Source organism: Ursus maritimus, unplaced genomic scaffold (assembly GCF_017311325.1).
Source record: "Ursus maritimus isolate PB19 unplaced genomic scaffold, ASM1731132v1 scaffold_18, whole genome shotgun sequence".
Classification (NCBI taxonomy): Eukaryota; Metazoa; Chordata; class Mammalia; order Carnivora; family Ursidae; genus Ursus; species Ursus maritimus.
The window spans coordinates 58,048,563-58,064,471 of record NW_024424230.1 but is presented as its reverse complement, the minus strand read 5'-3'; the positions used below and the strand labels follow the sequence as shown (position 1 = coordinate 58,064,471).

Sequence of the window (15,909 nt, the reverse complement as noted above, 5' to 3'; positions counted from 1 at the left end):
TGCCTTCTGGTTGTGAGGATTCCAACAACGCCACAGCAGGAACAGATCGCCCCAATTCTTGGATAATGGGGGAAATAAGGGACCCAAACATACTGGCATCCCCCTCCTGGTCCCGGATTTCTCTAGATCTCACCCAGAGAACAAGGAAAAGAGAGGTTATTAGGAGAAAAGGGAAACGGTATACTCTTTTCCCCAGGAGTTTTAACAAGCAAGAAACAAATCCGAGGCGAAAAGAAGAGTTCTCCAAAATGTACTAAGTGCGTACCTATCTGAACGCCCATACCCGTTCTTCGTAAGACGGGGAATTCCTCAAAGCTCATTCAACGTTAAAACTTCTCACAAGGTTAGGGCGCCTGGGTGGTGCAGTAGTTAGGCGTCTGCCTTCAGTCAGGGCGTGATCCCGGCGTTCTGGAATCGAGCCCCACAGCAGGTTCCTCCACTATGAGCCTGCTTCTTCCTCTCTCACTCCCCCTGCTTGTGTTCCCTCTCTCGCTGGCTGTCTCTGTCTCTGTCAAATAAATGAATAAAATCTTAAAAAAAAAAAAAAACCAAAAAACAAAACAAAAAAAACTTCTCACAAGGTTAGATATGGATGGAGGGGGGTCATTGGTCTGGATTAATTCCGGGTTCTATTCTTCTTAATCAATGCAAGTGGGTACGCGTGAACTTGGCACAAGTGACAGTCCCACAAAGTTGTTCAAGCCCCTGACTACTCATGTGCCACACCTGTGCAGTTTTCCTGGAGCACCCAAGGATTCTCTGGGTTTGGGTAAGCTCAGGGCACTCCCTGTGGACAGGATGCCAGGATGTGTGGCTTCTGTTTCTGCAGAACGACCGAACTGAGCAGCGGTGAGGGTCTGCTGGAGCCAGCAGCGGTGAAAAGGCGCCGAGCAGGGCCGAGAGAACGCTTAAAAGTCCACCCGCGGGAGGGGCCGCGCTTCTCCCTGCGCGCGCTGGCGCCGCGGGTGGGGGCGCGCTCGCCGCGTCGCTGCTCTGCGCCCGCCTGGAGAGCTGCCGCGCGGGGGGCGGGCTCTCGCGCGCCGGCTCCCGAGTCGCGGTCCCATTGGTCCGGGGGCACGCCCGTCCCTGGGTGAGGCTTCGAAAGTTTCATTGAAGGTGGAGAAGTGCGCGCCCGCCCGGGAGCCGGGGCTTCGCCGACAGGGCGAGGCTGCACCGCGGCGGACGGGGGGCGCGCTGGCATCCGGAGGGCGTTTGGTTTTCATTTTATTTTTTTTTAAAATTTAGGCCGTGGAGGAGGGAATTGGAGCCGGCCCCACTGGCTGTGTGCTTTCGTCTCGATTTCTGCCCACGCTCGCACGATTCCTCCTAGTGAGGGAGGGACTCGCAGCGCCACCCCCGGACCGATAGCTCGAGCCCCGTGCAGTCGGGGATGGTTCTGCGCCTCTGGCAGCTCCCACCCGGGTCTCTCCGGCGCGAAGCTGGGGGGCGCAGAGGCTGAGCTGCGCGGCCGCTCGAGGATCCGCAGCGGGGCGGCTCGGGACCTCGGGCAGCTCCGAGAGACCCGGCGGAGTGCGGCTCGCTGCAGCCTGCGTGGGCAGGGGGCCGGCGCCCGGCAGCAGAGGCAAGTTGGCTCCAGTGGGGGTTCCGCGAAGAAAACTCCCCTCCTGCCCCTGAGCGACTCCCCAGGAACCAGGCTAAAGGACAACACGCCCTTTCTGCCCCCTTTCCTCGCCGCGCCGCCCCCTGGGACCCTCCCGAAGTGCCCCCGTCCATGGCTCTGGCCCCGGCGACCCGCTGAAGAGGCCGCCGCCACAGAATTGGGGATTCCACACTTCATGGGCCGGCCGTGGGGGGGTCGGGCGCTTGGCGAGGGGGCTACCTAGAGCCTGGTTAGGGGCGGCCGAGCGCCCGGCGAGGCGCTTCGGAGACACCGGCCAAGGGCGGCTGAGAGACCTGCAAGGGGCGACCGAGAGCCCGGTGAGGGGCGGCCCACAGCTCGGGGAGTGCGCCCTCGAGGTGGACCTCGCGGCGGCCCTCTCTGAGGCGATGCCGGGTCGGCTGCGAGCCGCCCGCCGCCCGAGGCCCTAGATGGACATGGACCTGGCGCCCCAGTCTTAGAGACCCTCGAAATTCGCCCCTCTGCTTGGACTCGCCAGACCGACGCGATGGCCTCGGAAGTGGTGTGTGGGCTCATCTTCAGGCTGCTGCTCCCCACCTGCCTGGCAGTAGGTGAGTGTGGTCCGCTCGCCAAGGCTAAAGGGGGCGCCTGGGGAGGGGGCCAGGCTTCCGAGCAAACCTAAGTTAAGGGCTCTAGTGCTTGACGACTCTGTTGGGGAAGCCCGCGCCACTGTTTCTGTACCAGCGGAGTCAGACGCTGGTCTCACTTCCCGCGCTGGGGCGCACGACCTGGGTCTCTCAGGACCGTCCAGGGCAGGGTCCTGAGGGCCCGGATTAGCATGTGCTCAAGACTCTTGTGTTGACTTTAGTTACACGTGGAATTTTTTTTTTTTTGTGGAGTATTGACTTGTGCACGAAGGATGTAAATCTGCCCGGAAGGCGGTTGTAGAAGGCCTTCCCAGGTACAGTGCAGCATCGAACCAGAATCCCCTCCGCCCCGCTGTCCGCAGACGCGCAGCACCTGGTGTATCCAGACGGTACCAAAGCCATTTCGCTCCCACCCCGTGTCCCAGAAGTGCAGGGCTCTGACCGTTCTAAAAAGAAGTTAGAAGGTACAGGGAAACAGTGCCCTCACGTTGCTTACTTTCTTTTATTCCACAAAAGCCCCTACAACAAAAACTCTCCATGCTGGGGCCTTAGAGAACCAAGACCCAGTTCCGCCTTCCAGGCGTCCGCCCTTACAGATCTTTAAAGGTTTAGAGAGCCGGACTGGGACTCCCTGGAACCGGTGAGGGTTAAGGGAAGTCCAGAAGGGAGCCTCTTCGACTCCCAGTAAAAGATCTCACTATTTCTGCAGGGCTGGCGGGACACTGAAAGCAACTGGGTGTCAGGTCTAAACACTGGCATCCTGCCTGGAGTGAGAGTTTCTGAGTTTCTCCTCTAATAGAAGGTGCCTGTTACACTGAATCCCCCTTCTAGGAATGACTGACAGCACCTTGGTTATCACTTCCCCCACCAGAGTTGGAAAACAGAGCACCTTTTACCAAGCAGCAGCTGCATTTACAAAGAAAGCGTGGCCTTCATAGAAAAATCCACCTTTCTGCAGTTTGCTAGGGGTTGAGGACTCAAGATCACACCTGTGCTAAGTGTTTTATTTGTGCAAGTAATCGACAGGGGGGCTCTAGAGTGTTTCTTGATGGTCTAATCTCAGCTATTTGGGAGGATTTTTGTAGTCGAATATTAAGGTGTCAGAAACCTCCGCGGAAAACCAGAGAAGGATTTCAGAGTGAAAATAGTCCCTGGAGAAGATATAAGGTCCTTGGGCAGCCCAAGGGGCCGGGGTGCTCGTGCTGATCTTTCTTTGCCATTTGAGTTTTGAGCTGGGACCATTTTGCAAGGATCTTCATCCCTAACAACCACGCATGGAGGTGAGGAGCGCAGCGTCCACGAAGTTTACGTGGACGTCTCTCTCTGCCAGTTTGCCTAAGTTTCAAAACGGAAAAGGCTTTGGGAGAGCGATGTGGAGAAAATAGCACAGGCATAGTTCTGGTGCCTTACATACATATGGTCTGGGGAATCGTCTGAGTATCTGAAGCGCCTGGCACCTTGCCTGGCACATTTACTGTTTGCCGAGTGGAAGCCAATGCCTGAGTTAACAAGGGGCTTTCAGTCTGAGGGCCGATTTGTGGTTGTCCGTGCAGACGGGGCAGGAGGCCTGGGGAGTGGCAGGAGGGTCAGAAGGCACTCTCTTCCTCTCTCCAAGGTATCTCCTCTCCCCACCTCACCATTCCCACTTCTTCCCCTACCCGAGCCTTTCCCCCCTTTCCACCAACTCTCAGGGTAGCAGCTCGCCGCGACTGTTGGAAGAGTTCGGCAGGTGGTTACCTGCTGCCAGCTTGGTCCAGTCTGAGCTTAGTGCTGTGACAGCAAGGACTACCCCCTGTTGGCCACCCACCTCGCCCTGAGCTTTGGCCCTTGCAGAACTCAGCCTGGCAGCCCTGGATACTCAACGGCTGCAAGGGCCCGGGCTATGTCGTTCCGTCTAATCACTGGTGGTCTACACCGCAAAGTCCATCAGTGGGACTGCTCTGAGCTCTGCCCTCCAGAGGGGCAGGGACGCGCCGCACTCCCATCTCCCGCGCCCCAGGGCCCGAGGCGCCAGCGCGCTGCTCCAGAGAGGCGCGGAGGCTCCCAGAGGTGCAAGGCTGAGCGGGGAGCCCTGCCCGCAGACCGGGTCCCAGGCCCCGCCCGGCCCCCTGACCCCCGCCCTCTGACTTGTTCCTCGGCGCCCCGTGGGCCCCGCGCCGTGGCTAGCTCGCTGCACCGGACCTTCCCGGAAGGAGAGCTGCTTCCAGGGACTCAGATGCTAGCCCCCGCCCGCCCCTGGTCCTGCTCGGTAGCTCCAGGAAAAGCTGCAGTCGGCCCAGGTGATCCTCAGCCGCCTTCCCTTTCCAGCTTAGCTTCTGGATTCCCACGTATCTTCTGGGCTAACAGAAGGAAGGCTAACCTGTGGGGGGGGGCGCGGGGGGGAGTGCGGTGGAGCCCCCCAGCTCGGTCTGGAGCCTGTTGCTTCCCCCACCGGTGTGGAAAGCCGACCTAAGGGAAGATGAAGCACGAGGATCTCGGACCACGTCCCCTGACTGCAAGAGCAAGAGCTCCGGGGAAGACCCAGGGGGCTGATCCCCTGAGGACCCCCTCACTTGATGGTTGCTGCTTAGGAAAGACAACCCACTTTCTAGCGACTAGATGCCTTCTAATCATTGTACTTGTAGGGACAAAAAGGGACTGGGTAGGTGTCGCCTGATTTGGGCATTTAATTCTCAAAAAGAAGTGGATATTTTCAAGGTTATTGGAGGGTTTTCAGGTCTGCCTACTCCCAAGGTGCTACTAAATCAAATATTCAGGTTTCCCTAATATCCTGGTCATGGAGAGTGCAATGATCTGTTTGCCATTAGAATCGATTTTTACATTTTAGCCATCTAATTTTATATCTGGGCCAGGCAACCTTCAAAGCCAGGCCTTTGCAGTAGCTTGTGTATTTAAAAACAAAACATTTCTTTAATATTGTTGTTGAAATTTTTCTGCACAGGTATCCTCTAGCCATTTGGCCTAATGATAGATGTTAAAATTAACTGCCATTGTGTTTAAACTGATGCTTAAGGTTTCTCTTTTTTTCCTGTAGAAAGAAGTTTACAGAGAAGTAAGAAGTGATATCAGACCTCTTTTATTCAGGTGTTATGTGTCTCTTGAGCATTAAAAGCAAAATAAAAACTATAATATAATATAAAATAGTTGTTTACCATCCAAAATGAACATCCAGTGACAGATTTTCCCACATGAGTAGAAACTGAAAATTTTAAAGACCTCCAGAATTATTTATGATTACTTGGGTAGCCATTCTGACTTTCTTTTACAAATAATACATGGGGGAAAAGAAGCCAGACAAAATCTTCCATAATATTATGAAATCTCTAATAATTATAATAATAACTGATCATTGTTGAGAACTTTAAAAATATTTTTACATTCATTTTCTTTTAACATGACTGTACTGTCCCACTCATCTTTAAGTATATGATTTGAGTCTATTTCTGTGCCAGAACTGGATTTGTGCATTTTAATTCACATGCGCTTGACCAATTCATTCCATTTTTGCCTAGTACTGCTTAGAGCTTCCCAATGTCTTGCCTAAAGAGCAAGCTTAACCGTTTTCAGGGCGGAGGAGGGAAGCTGGCTTAGACAGAACAGATTGGTCCAGGAGGGGCAGAGCCACAGTGACATTACTCCCTTTTGCTTCATTACTCCCTTTTGCTTCATTTCTTAAATGAAGTGACCAGAGCTTAGGAGAAAACAGAGCAGAACAGGAGACTATAAAGCACACAAAAAGAATCAAACAACCAACTAGTGCTCTGAGAAAAAAATCACACTTGGGTAATTGCGCAAATACTGGAATAATTTCTAAAATTCCCTTTAGAGATATTGGATAAAAATTAGAGCAAATCCATGGAGTCGCTTTTGAAATATGTATGGGTGTGGCTATCTAAATATATTTTTTTCTCTATAGCATAATATATTTCTCCCTATGTGGCATGTGTCATTTGAAATTACACTTACATACACCCCAAGATTTATAGATGATGCCTGATCAGAGGTCTCCCCCTTGTCTTGCCCCCGCTATAGCTCTCAGTGGAAGGAGGTTTCAGCTGTTAAAGGATGCATTAACAGTGTTTAAAGTTACTTTCTTTTCCGTTACACCTTCTCAGTCTTACATAGGTAGATACTATTTATCACTTTCAGAAAGGAGAAAAGTAATAGTGGAAAGGGTTAGAAATGTATAGTTTAATTCTAAAATAAAATATTGTGTAAACACAGATGGACATGGTCATTTTGTTGCATGGGTTGTGGGTGCTGGAACCGTGTCCAGCCTGTGGGTTTGGCAGTGGGTCTGTTGCTTTACAGGCAATATATGCTTGTTCATAGTCAGTGATAAGCAGGCTGTTTTGGACCTCACCTTCGGGGAAAAGATGTTGTGACTTGGCAGTTTCAGAGATCTCCGTTCACATCCTGGCTCTGCCCTTTACTATTTGATCATAGAGTTGTTTTTGCTTGTTTCTCTTTTCTTTATGTAAAAGGGAGTTATTAATGCCTCCTTCCTTGCACAGGTGTGAGATAGTGTGCACAGCACACCTTGTATAATGCCTGACACTCTGCAAGTGCTCAAAGTGGGAGGTATTATTATTCCATCTATGTAGATGGGCAGAAGAGCAGGGATGCTTGAGGAATGTTTTGGTAGAAATTAAGACTAACAGGTAGTGACATGGGTTATAAGGATACTGATATAAGTGGGTGGGATTCACATGAAAGCAACTCTGTACCTTCCTATAGCCAAATTACATAATTGAAAATAGGTATGTGTGTGTTGTGGGAGAATTTTTAATTATCAGGATTTTTCACACCAGTTTTGCTCAGGATTCTACATATGCACAATTGCATTCTTCTGGTTAAATAGTACGGCCTCCCTAGACCCATGCTGACAGTGCTTACTTTTGACTTTCTGACACTATACCACCATTTTCATGGTACTTATTGAATATAATTTTATTGGTTTATCTGCTTTTACACAGCCATTTTCCTTTTAGTTCCTATGCTACTATAATTGTATATGACATTGCATAGTAACAGTATGTATTATTATAACTTTTCCTATAAATATTCAGGAGAACCTAGTATAGTATAGGTATACCTGAATATTTAAGAACAATTGATTAAGAACAATATGATGATACAAAGTATATAATGTAAAACATTAAATTTTGTAAGAGTTGTAGATTTAAACAGTTGTTTTGAGGACATGGAATCAGGTATACACAATAAAACAAGTATATCATTGTATGTAGGCTAAACATAAAGCTGTATTGGAAAACATTTTAAAAGTATTTGTCTGTAGGAGATAAGCATATATGAAGCTTATCACAGTCACCAGATCCTCCACTTGGCCTTTCAGACCCATCAGGACATGGCTGGATCTGTGGGGAAAACACATCAGATATTTTTGACAATTTCATAATTGTGACCTATCCAGAACATTAAGCTAAATCATTTTTGAAATTTAAGAGTGATAACATAATTTTTTGTATCTTTTCTATTTATTGGTAGATTTTTAAAAAACTATATATAATAGCAATTAAAAATACATTTCAAGTCTCCTGCAAAATATACATTTTTTTGTTTGCTTTGTTTTATAATATCAGGATGGTAAGGTTTTCTGATTGTCACTTTTGAATTACCTTATTTGCTATACTGGTAGGCACAATTCTTTTTTTAAAAAAAATTTTATTACGTTATGTTATTCACCATTCATCGTTAGTTTTTGATGTACTGTTCCATGATTCATTGTTTGCATATAACGCCCAGTGCTCCATGCAATACATGCCCTCCTTAATACCCATCACTGGCCTATCCCAATCCCCCACTCCCTTCCCTCTGAAACCCTCAGTTTGTTTCCAAGAGTCCATAGTCTCTCGTGGTTCATTCCCCCTTCTGTTTACGCCCCCTTCATTCTTCCCTTCCTTCTCATACTGATCTCCCTGCTACAAATGAGTGAAACCATATGATGATTGTCTTTCTCTGCTTTACTTATTTCACTTAGCATAATCTCCTCCAAACCCATCCATGTTACTGCAAATGTTGGGTAATCGCTCTTTCTGATGGCTAATATTCCATTGTATATATGCACCACATCTTCTTTATCCATTTGTCTGTTGAAGGGCATCTTGGCTCCTTCCAGAGTTTAGCTATTGTGGACAATGCTGCTTTGAACATTGGGGTACATATGGCCCTTCTCTTCACTACGTTTGTATCTTTGGGGTAAATACCCAGTAGGGCAATTGCTGGGTCATAGGGTAGCTCTATTTTTAACTTTTTGAGGGACCTCCACACTGTTTTCCATAGTGGCTGTACCAACTTGCATTCCCACCAACAGTGTAAGAGGGGTCCCCTTTCTCCACATCCTCTCCAACATTTGTTGTTTCTTGCCTTATCAATTTTTGCCATTCTAACTGGCGTAAGGTGGTATTTCAATGTGGTTTTGATTTGAATTGCCCTGATGGCTAATGATTTTGAACATTTTTTCATGTGTCTGTTAGCCATTTCTATGTCTTCATTGGAAAAGTGTCTGTTCATATCTTGTACCCATTTTTTTATTTGATTATTTGTTTCTCATGTATTGAGTTTGAGAAGTTCTTTATAGATCTTGGATACCAGCCTTTTATCTGTAGTTTCATTTGCAAATATCTTCTCCCATTCTATGGGTTGCCTCTTTGTTTTGATGCCTGTTTCCTTTGCTGTGCAGAAACTTTTTATCTTGATGAAGTCCCAAAAGTTCATTTTTTCTTTTGTTTCTCTTGCCTTTGGAGACGTGTCATGAAAGAAGTTGCTGTGGCCGATGTCGAAGAGGTTACAGTGTATGTTCTCCTCCATAATTTTGATGGATTCCTGTCTCACATCGAGGTCTTTCATCCATTTGGGGTTCATCTTTGTGTATGGTGTGAGAGAGTGGTCAAGTTTCATTCTTTTGCATATAGCACCATTTATTGAAGAGACTGTCTTTTTTCCACTGGATGTTTTTTCCTGCTTTGTCAAAGATTAGTTGCCCAAAGAGCCAAGGGTCCATTTCTGGGTTCTCTATTCTGTTCCATTGGTCTATGTGTCTGTTTTTGTGCCAGTACCATGCTGTCTTTGTGATCACAGCTTTATAGTACAGCTCAAAATCCGGCATTGTGATGTCCCCAGCTTTGTTTATCCTTTTCAACAATTACATGGCGATTCGGGGCCTTTTCTGGTTCCACACAAATTTAAGGGCTGTTTGTTCCAGTTCTTTGAAAAATGTCATTAGTATTTTGATCGGAATGGCGTTGAAAGTGTAGATTGCTCTGGGTAGCATAGACATTTTAACTATGTTTATTCTTCTGATCCATGAGCATGGAATGTTTTTCCATCTTTTTGTGTCTTCTTCAATGTCTTTCATCAGTGTTCTGTAGTTTATAGAGTATAGATCCTTCACCTCTCTGGTTAAGTTTATTCCGAGATATCGTATGATTTTGGGTGCTATTGTAAATGGAATCGATTTCCTAATTTCTCTTTCTTCAGTCTCATTGTTCGTGTATAGAAATGCAACTGATTTCTGAGCATTGATTTTATATCTTGCCACATTACCAAATTGTTATATGAGTTCTAGTAATTTGGGGGTGGAGTCTTTTGAGTTTTCCATGTAAAGTATCACGTCATCTGCGAAGAGAGAGAGTTTGACTTCTTCTTTGCCAATTTGAATACCGTTTATTCTTTTTTGTTGTCTGATTGCTGTTGCTAGGACTTCTAGTACTCTGTTGAACAATAATGGCAAGAGTGGGCATTCTTGTCATGTTCCTGATCTTAAGGGAAAGGCTCTCAGCTTTTCCCATTGAGAATGATATTCACTGTAGGCTTTTCATAGATGGTTTTTATGAAATTGAGGAATGTACACTCTATCCTTACACTCTGAAGGGTTTTAATCAGGAAAGGATGCTGTATTTTGTCAAATGCTTTTTCTGCATCAGTTGAGAGGATCATATGATTCTTGACTCTTTTCTTGTTGATGTGATCTATCACACCAATCAATTTGCAAATGTTGAAGCACCCTTGCATCCCAGGGATGAATCCCACTTGGTTGTGATGGATAATCCTTTTAATGTACTGTTGGATCCTATTAGCTAGGATCTTGTTGAGAATTTTAGCATCCATATTCATCAGGGGTGTTGGTCTGTAATTCTCCTTTTTGATGGGGTCTTTGCCTGGTTTTGGGATCAAGGTAATACTGGCCTCATAGAATGAATTTGGTAGTTTCCTTCTGTTTCTATTTTTTGAAATAGCTTCAGGAGAATAGGTGTTATTTCTTCTTTGAATGTTTGGTAGAATTCCCCAGGGAATCCATCAGGCCCTGGACTCTTGTTTTTTGGGAGGTTTTTGATCACTAATTCAATCTCTTCGTGATTAATTGGTCTGTTTAGATAATCAATTTCTTCCTGTTTCCAAAACCTATGGGACACTGCAAAGGCGGTCCTAAGGGGAAAATACATAGCCATCCAAGCCTCACTCAAAGGAATAGAAAAATCCAAAATACAGTCCTTATATTCTCACCTTAAGAAGCTGGATATGGAACAGAAGAACAGGCTTCACCCACACACGAGAACACAATTGATTAAGATCAGGGTACGTATTGCATGGAGCACTGGGTGTTATATGCGACTAATGAATCATCGAACTTTACATCAAAAACCAGGGATATACTGTATGGTGACTAACATAATATAATAAAAAAATATTATTATTAAAAAAAGATTAGAGCAGAGATCAATGAATTAGAAACCAGGAGCACAGTAGAGCAGATCAACAGAACTGGAAGCTGGTTCTTTGAAAGAATAAATAAGATCGATAAGCTACTGGCCAGACTTACTCAAAAGAATAGAGAAAGGACCCAAATTAAAATTATGAATGAAAGGGGAGAGATCGCGACCAACACCAAGGAAATGGAAACAATCACTAGAAACTATTATCAACAACTATATGCCAATAAATTAAACAACCTGGAAGAAATGGATGCCTTCCTGGAAACTTACAAAATATCAACACTGTAGGCACAATTCTGTCTTCAACTAGGATATTATGGACAGACATATTTAACTTTCTGGTATGTGAATTCCAAATTTTAGATACATTTTATAAAAAAGAATGGATCTGCTGTATCTATCTCTGTGGTTAGTTCTGGCTTTCTTTTGCAATTTCACCAGTCATCTGGGGGTGAAGATGTTGCTAAGACTTTACTCTCTCTTTATTTTTATTGAAAGGCACGTGGCATGATGGCTTGACTTTTGTATATTCTGATGTGATCACCACAGTAGGTTCAGCTAACATCTGTCTTCTCATATAGATACCATAAAATGAACAGAAAGAAGAAAAGAATAAAGGAGAAGAATTCTTGTGATGGGAACTCTTAGGATTTCTTCTCTCAACACCTTTGCTATATCTCACATGGCAGGGTTAGTTGTAGTCATCATGCTGTCCATTACATCCCTAGTACTTGTATATCTTGTAACTGGAAGGTTGTATCTCCTCTAATCCCCCCCCCCACTTCCTGCATTTTTTTAGATTACACATATAAGTGAAACGATACAGTATTTGTTTTGCGTTTCTCTGTTCTGACTTATTTCACTTAGCGTAATTTCACATCCGTGCCAGCAATTGCTATCTCGTCTTTTTGATAACGGCCATTCTAATGGGTGTGAGATGCTATCTCTCTGTAGTTTTAAATTGCATTTCCCTAATGATTAGTGATGTTGAGCATCTTTTCATGTACCTGTTGGCCTTTTGTGTATCTTCTTTGGAAAAATGTCTGTCCAGGTTCTTTTCCCATTTTTAAATTGGGTTATTTGAGTTGCTATTGAGTTGTAGGAGCTCTCTATATGTTTTGGTTATTAACCCCTTATTATATGAGGTTTGCAATATTTGCAATATTTTCCCCATAGGTTGTCATTTTACTTTGTTGTTGTTGTTTTTCTGTGCAAAAGCTTTTTAGTTTGATGTAGTTCCACTTGTTTATTTTTGGTTTTGTTCCTTATGCTTTTGGTGTCACATCCAAAAATTCATTACCAAGTCTTATACAAGGAGCTTTGTTCTTATGTTTTCTTCTAGAAATTTCATGGCTTCACTTCTTGTCTTTTAGTCTTTAATCATTTTGAGTTAATTTCTATGAGTGGTGTAAGATATGGGTTCAAGTTTCATTCTCTCACATGTGAATATCCAGTTTTTCCAGCACCATTTATTAAAGAGACTGTCTTTTCTCCATTGAGTATTCTTGGCTCCCTTATTAAATATTAGTTGACTGTATATGTTTGGGTTTATATCTGGGCTCCCAATTCTGTTCTATTCATCTGTTTGACTGTTTTTATCCCAATACCATGCTATTTTGATGACTATAGCTTTATAGTATAACTTGAAATCAAGAAGCATGATGCCTCCTGCTTTGTTCTTTCTCAAGATTTCTTTGGCTATTCAGGGTCTTTTGTGGTTTCATATAAACTTTAGGAATGTTTTCTCTACTTCCGTAAACAATGCTGTTGGAATCTTGATAAGGATTGCATTGAATCTATAAATGGCTTTTGGTGGTATTGTCATTTTAACAATATTAATTCTCCCAATCCATGGATATGGTATACCATTCCATTAATTTGTGTCACCTTCAATTTCTTTAATCAATATCTTGTCATTTTCAGCATAGGTATCTTTCATCTTCTTGGTATTTTATTGTTAAATTTTCTCCTAAGCATTTTATTGTTTTTGCTGCTATTGGAAATTTATTTCTTTTCTGAAAATTTCATTGTTAATGCGTTAACTACACTCTTAAGGAGTTATTTATTCTATTACTCAAACTCAGATGGATTCTCCTTTAAGTATTTTTTCCAACTCTGAACACTCCACCTCACTCCCCTCCTCCTCCCTGCCTTTAGACTCGGTTTGGTCAACACCAGGCTTCTTATCTTCTCTCTGCAGCTCTTGTGAGCTCAGGGCAAGATTTCCCTCCTCTCCTTGACCTGCACATTTGCAATGATACTGTTGGTGCCATTGACCCTCAGGTGCAAGTGCTTTGCAAATCAAGTGTCTTGTTCATAGATGTTCATCTAGGTTTTTCTTTGCTCTTCCATCTCAGTCAACAGAAGGGTTGTCTTGGGCTCACATCCTGCCTGTCCTGTAGTGTTGGAGAACCTCAAACCCCCATGTTGGCCTCTTTCCATCCTTTCCATGTGCTGAGCCAGGTGTGACTCCGCCTGCTCAAACTCTCTAGAATTGATTCTGCAGAACTTGGGGCTTTTGTCAGCATCAATTACATTCCCGCTTCACCCCAGTCAAATCAGACAAACCACTGTTGTCATTCTACATTCCATACAATGCTTGATTATCAGCCCAGGAAGTTTGTATTCCTCTCCTGGGAGGAAGTAGATTCTTTTCTCCAGTTGATAGATGACCCTTTTAGCCAGTTTCAATCAAAGACAATTCTATTCTTTGCAAGTCCTTTTTAAAATACAGGTTCCTAAGGCTAACAGGGCTTAGATAAGATAAACTTTATATCTCTCACATGATAGTCAAAATGTAGGTGATTCAAAGCTGGTACATTAACTATGCCCTACGATATTATCTGGGGAAGCCACCATTGCTCTGCTACCTTGTAGGTGTTGCAGTCATCCCTGTGGTTGAAGGTAGTCTGTTCCCATGTTTACAGCAAGCTGAAGGATGGAGGAAGTTACCACAGAAGGGACACTTCTTCCTCACCCTCTAAGTATACAGCCTAGAAGTTGCATGAATTGCTTCTGTTCACATCCCATTAGCTTGAGTTTAATAACATTATTTACCAACCTAACTGCAAGGAAATCTGGGAAATATGTTTAGTTTGGCTGTTAATGAGCTCAGCTAACAATGGGGGAAGATGATACAGTGATAAAGAAAGAGAATGAAGATCAGCATACAAATACCAGTCTCTGCCTCCTCTTGAGGACACTGCTGATGTGTCTAACTGCCATCTGCACTTTGTTTCCAGACCTATACTACACTCAGGTTCCAGCAGGCTCCTAAAGGTGAAGTACAAAGTGTGATCCACGAAAATCCAAAAGAACCGAGTTTTCCAATTTATACAGACAGAAATTTGAGGAACATGTGTAGGAATGGATGTTAAGGGTATAGAATAATATAAAGAAGAAACATAAGGTTGAATCTGGCCAAATTTATTGATATGGAACAACTAAGAAGACATTCTGGATTCAATATTGTTTCTCTAGGGGTTAGAAAGGGCTCTGTTTGTGTGGTTGGTTGGTTGGCTGAGACACGGACAGAAAGGTGACTTACACTAAATGAAGTTGTAATGCCAGACCTGTCTTGGTACACTATCGAGGAAGAGTGCCAAAGGCTTAGGGAGATCAGAATGATAGAGTGAACTTATCATGTAAGACCAGCTCATGCACTTTGGTCCAGAGGACACATGTTTCTCCACAACTGAGAAAGCAATTTGTGAGGAGACCCTCAAAATTCTCAAAGAGTTTTGTGGTTGCTCTTCCCTGTAGGTCAGATATTACACTGGAAACTGCTACCACTGACTGGGGATCCTTAAATACAGTGGGGATGTTTGGATCCCAGGCACCAAATGGCTCACTTAATTGCCAAAGCCAAGGTGGGTGTGGTTACCATAATGGACAGTGGAGTCAAAACAGTAATCAGAGTAGTCTGACTTGAAGAGAGCTTGACCTTTGGCTTATTGTTGGCAGTGTCCCTAGAAGTGAAATAGACAAGCAATCTACTAAATTCTGACTTGATAGGTATACATGGATGAGTTGTAGTTCAAATGAACCAAAGTCTGACTTGCATCCCCAACCCAGAGTCATGGCCCTTCAGTCAATTCCCAGGCTTGAGCCAGTCTATAGACTCAAAACCTTGAATGAAGGACTTATGTAGAACAGAATTGTCTTTGCTTAGAAATGGCCAAAGGGGCATCTATCAACTAGAAAAAAGAATCTACTTGCTACCAGGACGAGAATACAAACTTTCTGGGCTGATGGCCAAGCACTGTATTGCAGGTGGAATGGCAACAGTGGTTTGCCTGGTTTGATCGAGTGAAGGCTGGAATGTAGTTGATGCTGAAAAAAGCCCTAAGTACTCTTAACTCAGAATAGCAGATGAGGTCCCCTTGATGAAGGAACCTCTACAATACCAAAAGCAGCATGTCTGTCCTAGGGCTAGCCCTATACATGGGAAACAGAACACAAAAATCCTTCCCTCCTCTTCTTTTATTTGTATAATCTGGTTTCTGACATCCAAGGGGAACCTCTTTTGATTAAGTAACCCAGCTCTGAAGTCTAGTTGTTTTAGTACAGATCTTAGCTTGTCATACTAGCTATGTGACCTTAATCAAGTTGTTTAGCCCCTCTGTTCTTCAGTTATTTCATCTGTAAAATGAGTTGATAATAACAGTACCTAGCTCAGAGCATTGTTGCAAGGCTTAGATGACCGTGCTTGTAAAGTGCTTGGTGCAGTGCTTGACACATGGTAAACACTCAATAAATCTTAGGTCTGAGGATTAGTTCCAGACTCAGAAATTAGGCATTGCTATTAGTCAAAGGTGAGTTTGAGGACCTGCTCATCAGGAGCAACATCATTTCAATGGGCAGATGATTTGGAATTCCAGTCAACTTCCAAAGGAGCTTTGGAATGAGACCTGTTGGAAGTTGAGTACTGTCTGTCTGGACCCCGCCC

General features: G+C 44.4%; 1 protein-coding gene across 1 annotated transcript in view; it reads left to right on the top strand.

Moving 5' to 3' along the window:
- Nucleotides 1-2,116: 2,116 nt before the first annotated feature.
- Nucleotides 2,117-15,909, top strand: part of PIEZO2 (piezo type mechanosensitive ion channel component 2) — a 441,880-nt gene continuing 428,087 nt past the window's right edge. The window contains exon 1 of the mRNA XM_040632733.1: nucleotides 2,117-2,190. Coding sequence (XP_040488667.1) covers nucleotides 2,127-2,190 — 64 coding nt within the window. The 5' untranslated portion in view covers nucleotides 2,117-2,126. The remainder of the gene's footprint in view (nucleotides 2,191-15,909) is intronic.